Source organism: Podarcis filfolensis (assembly GCF_964270895.1).
Source record: "Podarcis filfolensis genome assembly, chromosome: 4".
NCBI classification, from domain to species: domain Eukaryota; kingdom Metazoa; phylum Chordata; class Lepidosauria; order Squamata; family Lacertidae; genus Podarcis; species Podarcis filfolensis.
Window position 1 is genome coordinate 60,531,323 of NC_139607.1, and position 12,511 is coordinate 60,543,833.

Here is a 12,511-nt window from a genome sequence, read left to right on the forward strand (position 1 = left end):
CACCTCTGCTATTCAGAATTTTCAGTCCTGCTACATAATATGGAGTGGTAATGGGAGATTATAAATATTTAAAAACCTGGATTCTAAGACAAAATTTGCTAGTTTGAATATGTATGTACAATCTAAATAGCTGAAACACTGAGACAACTTAACCAGTCCCATTCAATGCTGGGACTCCCTCATGCTGACAAAATCATAAAAAGAGACTTCTCTCACATACTGTACACAAAGAATGTAGCTAAGCCTCAAAATTCATTACCGTGGCTTTCTCAGAAAGTTACTAGGTAATGAGAGCTGCTCATGTATGAATACTAGGAAAACTTAAACTTCATCTACAATTGGGCCTTACTCACTTGTGAGTGCCTCATCTCGTGTAAATCAATGCAGAAATTCCAGTTGATATTAATATATATGGATTGATTTTCCCAACTTAATAAATAAGACATTTGTTTTGATGAACATATGGAGGAAAAGAGGATTCATCGCTTGGAATAGGTAGCTATCTAATCTCTTGAATACCTCCATGGTTATTAATAACTCTTCCATTGTACCTTCATATATTTTTTCTCCATTTCCTATTTGGCACTGTGTTTTTTTAAAAAAATCCTTTGTTTTCAACACCATTTTATTTTCTTCATTGCTCTATATTTTCTGTCCTTCCATTGCTTAACCAAAATCTTATTTCAGTTCATTCCCATATCATTCCTCCTTGTCTTTCAAGTCTCTTCCAGAGCTCATTCACCTAATTACTTGTCTATTCTGGTTAATTTTTTATATTTACCTGCAGTGTATTTGTTTCTCTGACCCTCACTCATCCTCTGTTCTTATTCTCTGTGAAGATTTTCTTTTGTTTCCTCTTTGTACTGGCTTTTGAAAACAGCCACTGTATATACTGCCAGACATCATGGATAGCAATTTTAGAAGCAATCCCAGCATAATTTTAGAAGCAATCCCAGCATGCCACTTTCTCATGCATAGTTATGTGTGACAACATTCTAGATGCACTCATGATTATATGGCTCTCTCTGTGGTGCCGTTCCATTTCTATGGCAACACTGCCTATGTACCATTTTAGCGTGATGAAGCTCATCACACACTAGTGGTAGTTGAACACCTTCATCAGATCAAAGGGATAATAATATGCAGCATTCTATGAAGAAATTAGGTAGCACAGCTGGTATCTCCAGATCTCTGCAAGTTTTGAAGTTCTTCTTTACTGCACTTATCAGACATAATTAAAATGTTAAAATACAGTCATAACAGTTTATTCTTAAGACAATATACTAATAAAACTAAGACACAATTGCATCTGATGGACAGTGTGTCTACCATCACTGGGGTGGCAATGGCACATTGTAGCAGCTAAGCTGCACTACTGTAATTGACTAGATAGGGACAGAAGATTTCTGGATTTAGGCCTTAGATCACACAAGTTTAGAAGTTTTTCATATCAGTTTTGACCAGCAGTACAGAACCTGTGGTACTCCAGGTGATGACAACAGGAGCCCCACAAACCCTGAAGTTCCACATACCATTGAACCTAAGCTTTGCCCTGAAAAACTGGTAGTAAAAATGAACTATTTATTTAATTAAATCTTTTAGGTACTCTTCTTCAAACAAATGGAAAGTCCAAAGCTTTACAATATAACAGTTTAAAAAACAGCAGTGCCAGTCAAATTAACATCCAAGTATCAATTCTGTAGACATACTTTCTGCAGAGATTTAAGTTTTTCTGAACATTCTGAGGTTAAGTTTCTAAATAGTGGATCAGATATTAAATAGAAATTCATTTCACTTAAGAAACACCCTCAAGTGTTCCTCGACAATTATTCTTCTGTAAGGGTTGATATGAAGATGGGGATGGGGCAAACAGACATACTTAGTTGTAAGTGATTGGTGGAAAGACCAACATTGAATCCATATGAAAGAAGCAGCCTTTTTGGTGTTCTCATGGGAGTGAGTGCCTGCATTAGTTTTGAGGCATCCAGTATACTTGCCATATCCATTTCCTTGAAAGATTTCAAAGCAAAATATTCTTGCTATGCGATGTAATTGAAATGAATGACATAAGTCATAAATTAGCACAGCTCGAGGCAAAATTAAGGGGGGAACTACAGTTTCCCAGCAGAGCTCTTCTTGACTTGTAATGTAGTAATGCTTAACTCAGCTCAAAATCTGTTGAGCCAGTCGAGTTAATTAATGCTACAACTCCAAAGCCCAACTCCTTAAATGGGCAGCAACAGACTCCCACATAAGAACAGTTGGATGATGCATAATGCACAAGTCATATTTGTAGCGGAAATGTTGTTAAAAAAAAAAGTCATCCAGGACAATAATGTGCCCAGCTGACTATGAATCAGATAAAGATTTATAGATTCCTGCTTATTAAGATATGAATGAAGGCTAAATATTTGCCATGGAAACACAGACTTTGTGATTTTTTAAAATGCTGGGACTTCCCACATATGCTCAATGATGAATTCTCATTTCCTTGCTGTCTGATTATTCTGCCCAGTCACATTCCCAAGATCTTTTGATTATCTTAAAAATAAATAAAATCCTTGCAAGTGTATTACTTTATATCTCTTCATTTTCCAGCTTTGCTTGCCTCCAACTCCACCCTCTTAAACATTTCAGTGTCTTTTTAGGATATTTAGAGCAGACATTCAAGAGTGTCATTTAGGCCAGTCAGGAGGAAGACCTGACACAGTCTTTCAGACTGCATGTAGTTATTCTTCTGGAACACCCATAATTCTGGCCAGCTCTGATTCTCTGTTGTTGTTGGCATACTGCCCTTCATCCATCGATCTCAGGACGGTCCACAACATAAAAATACAAGATAAAAATACAAAACACACAGCGTGATTACTATTTCATGAGACTAATTACTATTTATGCATACCAAAGGCACACACTTGTATGTGTCTGTATGAGATAATGTGTGTGTGTGTGACTGTTTGCTCCTGTCTTGATTATAAAAAGTAACTGCATCAAACACTCTTTTAAAAAATCCCCCCTCTCTCTGTAATTTAAACCTGGGGCCTCTGAACCTTGCTGTGAATCTTGTCCCTCCTTCACATCTGAAATGGCACCCTCAAAGACATTTCCTCAATGAATCGAGGTTTTAAAAATACTGAGTCAGCTACAAGCCAGACGTTTGGCTTGGCCATGAATTTCATGCCCATTAAAACAACCAGCCTTCCAAAGCTAGAAAATTGCTGAGCTATAATTTTCTGGCTGTCTTGTTCATGGTACAACTTTCCTCAAGATTAACAGCCCCTTCCAAGTCAGGGCTAAGTGAAGCTATGCTTCTCACAGGCACCTTAACTAATTTACAAATAATAGATATTGAGCTAGTGAAATACACTTCAGTCAGACATTACCCCAATAAAGAACATGAGGGCGAACACCAAAGCACTCCAGCTTGTGCATAATGGAATTCCTGGTGGGTTGTCTGAGGAATCTATATAAATATCCAATGAAGTGATAATAATGATAATGACAAAGGGGATAAATATTGTGAATGTAGCTAGCAGAAAAAAAATTAATGAAGATTTACTGGTCTTCACATTAGGAAAAGAGAAGCTACTGTAGAGCTATAGATTTCATTCTAAATTTACCATCATCATTAACTTGTATTAAGCTCATTAACATTAAGTGTATATTACTTGGAACAACATTGTGGGGAATGGAGCAGCAGCAGCATGTGTTATGCACATACTTGGAAGCTGACCCTGCCTTCAGCTAGCCCAGAGAAATACAGGATATGTACTTGATTGTAGTAATCATGGAAACAGAGAATCTACACAATTGCAGTTCTTCTGTAAAGCAAGGGATCTGGCTGCAAAAGTGGAATGCAATTCCTGAAGTTCTCAACCTTTGCTTTATTGCTTCTTTGGAGTGACTATAATGAGAACCAGGAAGAAATAATGAAAAAGCCAAACTGAATCATTCAGTGGAATTCATTGTGTGAACCACAACTATCGGTTTCCTGAACTTTTTAAAGGTACTGAAATAGCACCTAAAAGACAAAGGTGGATAGTGGTGAAGGAGGGGGGAAAGACCCAGTCTTGCAGTACATCTGTTATTTGGACTTCAAAAGCTGCATTTTCAGAAGGATATAGAAACTCACTTACCCAAGTGAGTTTATGGGCAGTGGGTTCAGTTTAGAATAATGTTGAACTTAGTTCCTATTGAAATCCTATACATGCCCACTCGGAAGCAAGTCCTAGTGAGGTCAGTGGGGTTTACTGTCAGGTTCGGTGTGTATAGGACTGTAGCATAATATAAAATTGGAATTCATTTAGTTTTGATCTAAGTCATTGTCTCTCTCTGTGTGAAATATTACTGTTTATAGCTTTATACAAAATTGTAGCCACTGCAGTTACCTTGTTTGGTATAGCTCCATATGTTTCACGCATCATTGCAGTAAAATTTCAAATTGTGGTAAATAAAATTGGCAAAAACAAAACAAAAACCCTCAACAAATTCTGTAATGTTGAACTTGTGTCAAGTCTGTTACATTCCCTTCTACTTACATTGCCAAATGAAGGGTATAGGAATTTCCCTTCTTTTGGTTTATGGCTGGGATAATCACTAATACAGCAACGTATTTTAGCCAAGGAGTGAATGTATTCTAGGTTAATGTCCAATGGTAACTTCATACACGAGCCATTGCACAATGTGAAAATATATTTCTGGTGACACTGGGGGAAGAACTTGTTGCTCAAATAAGCTATAAATGAGACAGGATTTCTTTAATGATGAGAAAACATGGATTAAGATCTCTAGGGATGTAATGGCAGAATCAATGATAACAGTCTTGGATAGAAAAGCCTATTAGGCAGATGGTATCATGCATGAAAAAGTGATCAAGCTGAGAGAAAGAAGGCCAAATCTGCTTATTGTGATAATTAGAAAAGAAAGAGCCCCCAAGGAATAGGAAGACAGTGAAATGCAACATCACAGCTAGAGAGCCAGTGGAGATGATAATATGAATCCAAGAGAAGGTCAGATTACCATAGGATGGATGAAGGCGTATGAAAATGAGTTGTCAGAACTTTGAAAGAGTTTGGTGTCACACTGTGGGACTTCAATTTGCTCTCTGTAAGTCTGATCAATAAGATGCTTGATTGGCTGCCTTTTTATTTCCAGTGATAGACTGGTATTCCAATCTGTAGGAAAATGACACACAGGACAAGATAGCATTTTCAAGGAAAAAATATGTAATTTTATCTGAAGAAATATCAGTTCCCTAGCAGGAACAACAAAATAAATAATGAGTGTGAAAAAATAAGCTACTGTAAATAAGCATGGAGTAGATACCAGCCTGTAAAAAAGAATTACATATATTCTGGGCCTGTTCAACTCCTGGGGTCCCTACTTTCTACCTCTGTGATTCTCTTTCTTTTTGAATACAATGGCAGGAAATCTGTTTTAATTTTAAACCAAACAAAATAACTCAAGAGTGGGGAAAACATACCCTGCTACTCCAATATAACAGTTGCCAATTTATTGCTCATCCATAAGCAGCCTGTTAGATTAAAAGTTGTGAAAACACCTAAGGGCATGATCCAGCCAAAGTTAAACAATTTAAATCTCATTACAGTAGAGATTTAAATGTGTGTTTTATTTCCCCACTGAAATCAATGGGGCTTAAAGCAGTTTAAGTCTATTTGGATTGTGCTCCATTTGTTCAAATTCTGCAGATTTATTATCTATACTTATGTGAAATTAAATGAGCTATTTGTCCCAGAATAGTGTTAAAAAATCACACATATTCTTACATTTAGCATGCCATTCTACCCCTTGTTATCACACATAAACTAATTTGGCTGTTAGAGTGAAATCCTTCAGATTGCTTTTATAGAAACACAGTGCAACTGTGATATAGGTGAGCTCAGTCATGGCAAAATATCTGCTGTGTGCTGTGTGAAAATGGAAGATTTGAAATATTGGGTTTTACCCAATGCTAATCCTACTCAGAGTGAACACATTGAGATTAATGGCCATGACTAGCGTAAGTTTATTAATTTCAGTGTGTTTGTGGGATGTCCAAAACATACTGGGCTGGAAGGGAAGGGAAGAAAAAGGTGCTGAAATATACTTGGAGTCCTGCAGTGATTTCATGCTCTTTATTGCAGCTTGTAAAACAGTGATTGAATTCCCCTCCCCCACCCCGCAAACCTCAGGCTTTTATATACATTATTTACACAATGAGTCCCGTCTGATTGGCTGATTCTGCTTCCCTCCTGGAGCCTGATTGGTCTTCTCCTGCAGGCCAATCAGTTGTTTCATTCTACAATCCTACCAGCCTAATAGGCTGATTAACTTCCTCTTGGAGCCTGATTGGTCTTCTCCAGCAAGCCAATCAGTTGTTGCATTCTAGGATCCTACCTGCCTATTGTTTTAGGGTCCGAGCTTAGTACATAACAGGTGCCAACTTGAGCAGGGTACTCAGCTTCCCCACAAGTCCTACAGTCGCTCTACCTGAATGAAACATGTGACTGTCCAACCCTGTTATTCCACCTTTCTCTAAGTCAGTCTGATGGTTTTACATAGACAAATAGGGACTGTGAGTAACCCTTACAGAGCTTCATCAAGAACCAGAGTGTAGACATACACCTATGTTTCCTGACCTCATGTATAAGGTTAGGGCCAAACTATACGTGACATTGTAGCTTGCCATGAGTGCAAGGTTTCCCAGCTCCCAAATGCCAGCATGGGGCCCTAATGTGAAATGGGAGTGAAGGAATGGGTTTCTGTGCAGTCAGTTTGAAACAGGACCCCAAACCCCCCTTTTCTTCTTTCTCCAAGAAAGCATTTCTGAAATGCATAAACTTGAGCTGTTGAGCAAATGCATAACAAGAACACAGCTGTATAAACAAAGCTCTCTCCTTTATCAGTCACGGCAACGGATGACCTTGGCTGTTCCAGTAGAGTAGGGATGACATGTCTAGGTCTTATCTTACGTCCTGACCACACTCTGACGCACAGACCTAGTCCGGGAACAGCGCCAGAGTATGTTCTTGGAGTTGGTGACCTCTTGTTCCAAGATAAGAATATAGGAACAGGGAGGACTTCCGGGTTAGCGCCATCGCCGAATGGCGGACTCCCTCCGAGCTCCGGAGGGAGCCGGCTCGGCAGGGGCTGGGTTTTACCGCACCGGCGATGCGGGGACCCTTAGAAACCACGGCCACGGGGGCCGTGGACTTGGAGACTCGGCTAGCACCGCTAGCGCCCTCCCGACTCGTGAAGGAGCCCTTTTAAAGGCTACGGATCGGGTGCCGGGGAGAAGCGTGGTGCTTTGAGTCCTCTGCCATCCCTGCCGAGCGAAGCCGCATGCCATCCGGCGGAGAGCGCTGACTTCTTCCATTGAGAATTTGGACTTTTAACAACAACCCGTGAGTAAATTGGAAATCGGGTTTAAAAGAAGAAAAATTTTTTGGATTTGGGACGAGCGGGGGGGGATCTAAAAAGGAAGTCAGTCCCCCTCCCTATTGTAGACATTTTAAAACAAGGATTGGGAAGCCAAGGCCCAAAAAGAACGGTATCTTTGCTAAAATCAAGAATTCCATGATGGGAAAGTACAAGAATTGTGCTGGAGGAAGAATTGAAGGAGAAGGAAAATGCACCCCCCTCCCTGGGAACCGGGGCGATTGAGGAGTGAGCCTGGTGAAAAGAGCCGGTGATTTTGACAGCTGTCAAAGTAGCTGTCAAAGTCGGAATTTTAAAGAGGATTTTATTACAAGGATCTTGCTGGTCAAATTTGTTACAACTTGATATAATTTGTTAAGACTTGAATACAAAATGGCGAAAATACGGAGAACAATCGGATTTTTGGAAACAAAGTTACAACAACCCCCCTAGAGGAGCTTCGGGACATTACAAAGATGGGCGTAAGCCGGGAAAAATACAACACTTCGGAATTTCACAGAACTGGTTATCTCCTGGGAAAGCTGCAAAACTGAAACTGAATCTCGTCTACAGGGTGTTTAGACTAAAAGGAGACAACAGAATACTTTACTGAAGAAGGAAGGGATTGAACGCAAGTTTTTGTTCCTGAATAACAACAACCCATGTAGAGTTACTAAACTTCTGAATAAGAAAGTTTTAGCAGCGGAACAAGAGGAAGCTGGACTATAACCTTGAAAGAACAATGGGGGGAATTTTATAATTTGACATTTTTAAAGATTTAGGAATTAATTTTTAAAAAGTAATTCTAAAAATGGGAAATAATTCTGCAAGGAGTTGGGGGGAAAATGGGATTGATGGACTTAAGATTTCCAGGCTGGAAACATAGATTGGAGGATAAGGGAAATTAAACCGGGGAAGGGGAGGGAGAATTAGAATCCAAAGGCTTGCAACTATTTTCTGAATTGGTTTTCTTTTTTCTAATATATTTTTTATTTTTTTATACTTTTATTCTGTGTGCTTTTACTTTAATGGGAAAAAAGGGGGACATTGTGGAAAGAAAAGGGGGTGGGCTATGGGGAGAGATCTTTTGTTTTTTTTTTTATCAAGGGTGTTGCATAAGGTTTGTATAAATTTAAATTTGAACAATGGGGTATATAAATTGTGCTTTAAATCAGAAATAGAACTTGTGGAAACAACAATATGAAAGGGGAATACGGTAGGGGTGGGGGAAGGGGGGAGTCCCAGAAAGTGGATGTTTGAAAATAAGGTTCTGAATGTATCTTCATAATTTCTTTTCTTCTCTTTCTGTATTTTGGAAACTTCAATAAATATTATTTAAAAAAAAAAAAAAAAAGAATATAGGAACAGGAATACCCTTTTATGGCCAGGAATACAGGAAGGAAAGCCCTTTTATGGTTAAGAGTACCGGAGCAGGAACATCTGTGATGTCAACCTGCGTGTATAAGCTGATGTGGCTGGATTCCTGGGGGAGGGGGAGAGGGTGCCTGGAAGATATATATACTGCATGAAATTTCTCATTTCTTTGGACTTGCTGTGGACTGACCACGCAAGTGCCTTTCTGCTGCTCCAGAGAGCAGAAATAAAGAATTTCTCTGAACCAACCCTCAGTGTCATTTGACTTCCTTCCTCCCGTCCGGGAGCAACACAGAGCCCATCAATCGGTAAAGTCTGATAAGGCTACAGGAGCATAGTATGGAGAGTAGGGGACTTTAATCCTTTGCCCTTATGCTAGGGTCTCACACGGGCATTTTTTATTTTTTCATTGGAAAAAAGAAGCTTTTTATGAAGTAAATGTTACATGTACATTTCAACGTGTATGTATAGTTCTATAACATTTACAAAAAAATGTTTAAGCTTTGTCTTAGAGCAGAAATGGTAACATATGCTATTTGTCCTTATGCCGGACAATAATTATTTTATTGAAAATTACCCTGAAAAAATTATTAAAGGACAGTATACAAATACTGAAAATAAACTAGTGAGTGCTGATAGTTTCGTACATATAGCAGCAGTTGAAAGAAGGTTTCTGCTTTGATTTTAACCAGCTAACAAAGGAAATTAAAAGAAATGTATCTCCTGATTTCATCAAAGCTGAGTTCAGAGTAATCTGAAAATATTTCTAATTCTCGACAAAGGTACTGAATACTCATCTCTAGTTTGAGTGAGTTTCCTCTAAATTGTTAAGTGGGATGCCATCAAATTCTGTATTGTACTTAATACATGCAGTGTAATTAATTTCCCCAACATTATAAATGCTCTGTATAATTAATCATGCAAAAGAATTCATAATGTAATGTAGCTTAAGAGGAACTGTCCTTTCATAATGGAGCTGTACAGCATAAAACAATGATCAGACTGATTAGTTAGAGAAGTCATGACCCAATGTAGGATTACTGTGATTCTTCTTTATGAACCCAGCATTGTAAATAATTTAGTATTCTCTCTAAATCAACTGAATGTGAATGACTACACAAAGGACAGTAAACAAAAAGCTATGTAAACACCATTATTTCCTTATATGTGAGCATAAATCTGAAATGTGCTTTGTTCCTGTTATATAATGTGCATTCATAGGTAAGTAGGAAATGAAAGTCAAATATAAAGACCACAAATTTGGAAGTAGCATAACGTATTAAATGTTAATCTTTTGTTTCAGTCCTACCTTACTGAGGCAGAATTTCCTCTAAAATGTGGATGTATTCAGTGAGATATTTTGCTTTTTCCATGAGACCTCAGATAAAAACATTAGAATGGATCATTTTTTCTGCTACTGACAAAAATACACAACATAGTAACAAACAAAACCAATTGTAATGAACAAAACCCACTGTTTAAAAGGCCATAGATTGTTTAATTAGCCAAAAGCCCGGGAGAAGTAGGATAAAAATATGGAACTCTTCATGAATTTGTGTGCCATCCTTGTACAGGAGCCATGCTATTTTTCTCTGTATCATTCCAATTTTAGTTTATGTTCTGCCGGAGTGAGTTTGCAGCCTTAGCTACTAATAGTACTTGTCTACCCAGAAACAAATGAGATCAGCAAACAACCTACCGTATGTTCCTATCCTGATCACACAGGGTAATCACCACTCTGTCTATCACAGGGAGAACCACACCTTTCAGACCACTGGGATCACTTACCATGCTTTCTCTGGATTAATTTTCACCTCCTCTAAACTAATAGCCTTCAAAAACTGGTTTAGAAGCACAACAGTAGTTTCTGGATGTTTTGATAATAATATGAGAGAGCTTTTCTTTTTCTTAAGGGAAAAGATGCTTATTTTTATTCCTTATCACTTTATTCTTTAAACATTTTAAGAAATTACTCAGAATATGCAACGACTCATACAGCTGTTTTGCCTTATGTTGACTTTTCCATCTGCTTTCAATGACTTGTTTTGTGTCTGGATTATAGATGTTCCCTACTTTTGTATATAATTATGGAACTGTGTTGCCAGATATCTCATATTTAGGCATTCCAGTGCACAATAGCTCTGGCAGTAAAAGATGCAACTCACTTTAGAGCAGTACAGCTTGAAAAGAAACAAGAGAACAGACATTCACTACTCTGATTAATGTTTTCATATATATTCATATTCATTCACAAGAGATGCTCATGTAAGCTAAAGGGTTTAATACAGTTCTTCAGTTTGCATAATTCAGTTCAGTGTAAGTGAATAAAACTAGGCTTTGATTCTTGAGAATTGTGTTCTTCAGCTTTAGATGAAACTTCTGTTTATAGGCTTCAAATAGACACAATATAACTAGTCAATCATTTCCCTTTGCACTACTGCTCCCATGTAATAATTAGAATTCTCTTTCATGTCAGTATATTTGTACTGTGTGCATTCCTCATGTTTCACCTGGCTGACTCCAACTCCCACATTTCATTTGGGAAGCACTAATATTTTTAATTTATGATGCTTACACCATCGCCTCTTACCCCTTTTATTCCTCATATGTTATTTCCATCATAGGCTTGTCTATTAAAATCTTGTCAAAGTTGTCTTGGTAAATTGAGATATTTGCCTTTTGTCTTTCTGTTACGAACAATCTATGGATGGCATCTACAACCTTGCCCACAAAATGACACGTGTTTTTATTCTCTGCTCTTTCCCCTCTTCAAATCCATCATCTTCATCTATATTCAATTGTCTTTGCCATCCATTTATTCTCAGGAGACTGATTTTCAAAGTGCTCCTCAGGAAATATGCGCCTCCATACCACTATTTATTAATATGATTTAGACCCGTTCTGCAGAGCACTTTCATGCCATTTTCTGAAAACATTCTTCTCTATGTGCTGCATGTTTGCATATAGACCTAAAGATTGTTCTCCACTTAATGAAATTTGGCACAGTTCCATTGAAGTCTTTATGATGAGTGACTGTGCTTTATTCTGTCAACTGAAACTTATTTCTCCTTCATATTATCATTCACATCACCTCCAAATACCTAGATGAGTAATAATTTATTAACATTTTGCTTTTTTGCTTTTGATTAGAATATAAATAAGACTAAAACAAAAGGAATTCAGGACACATTACTTTTGTCATCTCTGACAAATGCAGCCTTCTAACCCTCAGGTAATTAGAATACACTAATTAATTTAATGGGTACAAATTATGAATTTAGTCATTGCTTGGGTTACCAAAAATAGTCCCGTGATAGACAATAAAGCCAGAAAGCCAACTTAGCAAGCTTTATCATCAGTTCTCTGATGTTATTTTAATATTTTAATTGACAGTAAAATGCTTTTTTTACATTTCTCATAGCGAATGATGCATTTGGGCCTATTCTTTTTATTAATTATGAATTGTACTTTTAGTGCAACCCCATACATGTCTACTCAGAAGCAAACCTAACTGAGTTCCATGGGATGTATTCTCAGATAAATGGGGATAGTGTTGTGACTTCACTCCTTATTCTATATTTATAATGGAACATACTGCTATAAAAAGCTGTTATGCACCAATGCATTGCTAAAAACCACCATAATACCCCCATTTTCCATATGCTGTTTCTCACAATCTTGGACAGCACAAAGTAAAAAATAAAATAAGATGCACACATGA

General features: G+C 37.7%; 1 protein-coding gene across 1 annotated transcript in view; it reads right to left on the reverse strand.

Annotated features, from left to right (window-relative positions):
- Window positions 1–2,311: 2,311 nt before the first annotated feature.
- The window catches only part of LOC310761612 (uncharacterized protein), a 350,577-nt gene continuing 340,377 nt past the window's right edge, over window positions 2,312–12,511 (reverse strand). Inside the window, exons 4-5 of the mRNA XM_083611789.1 lie at window positions 10,100–10,168; window positions 2,312–5,174 (exon numbers count right to left, since the gene is read on the reverse strand). Of these exons, the coding sequence (XP_083467915.1) occupies window positions 10,101–10,168 (68 nt within the window). The 3' untranslated portion in view covers window positions 2,312–5,174; window position 10,100. The remainder of the gene's footprint in view (window positions 5,175–10,099; window positions 10,169–12,511) is intronic.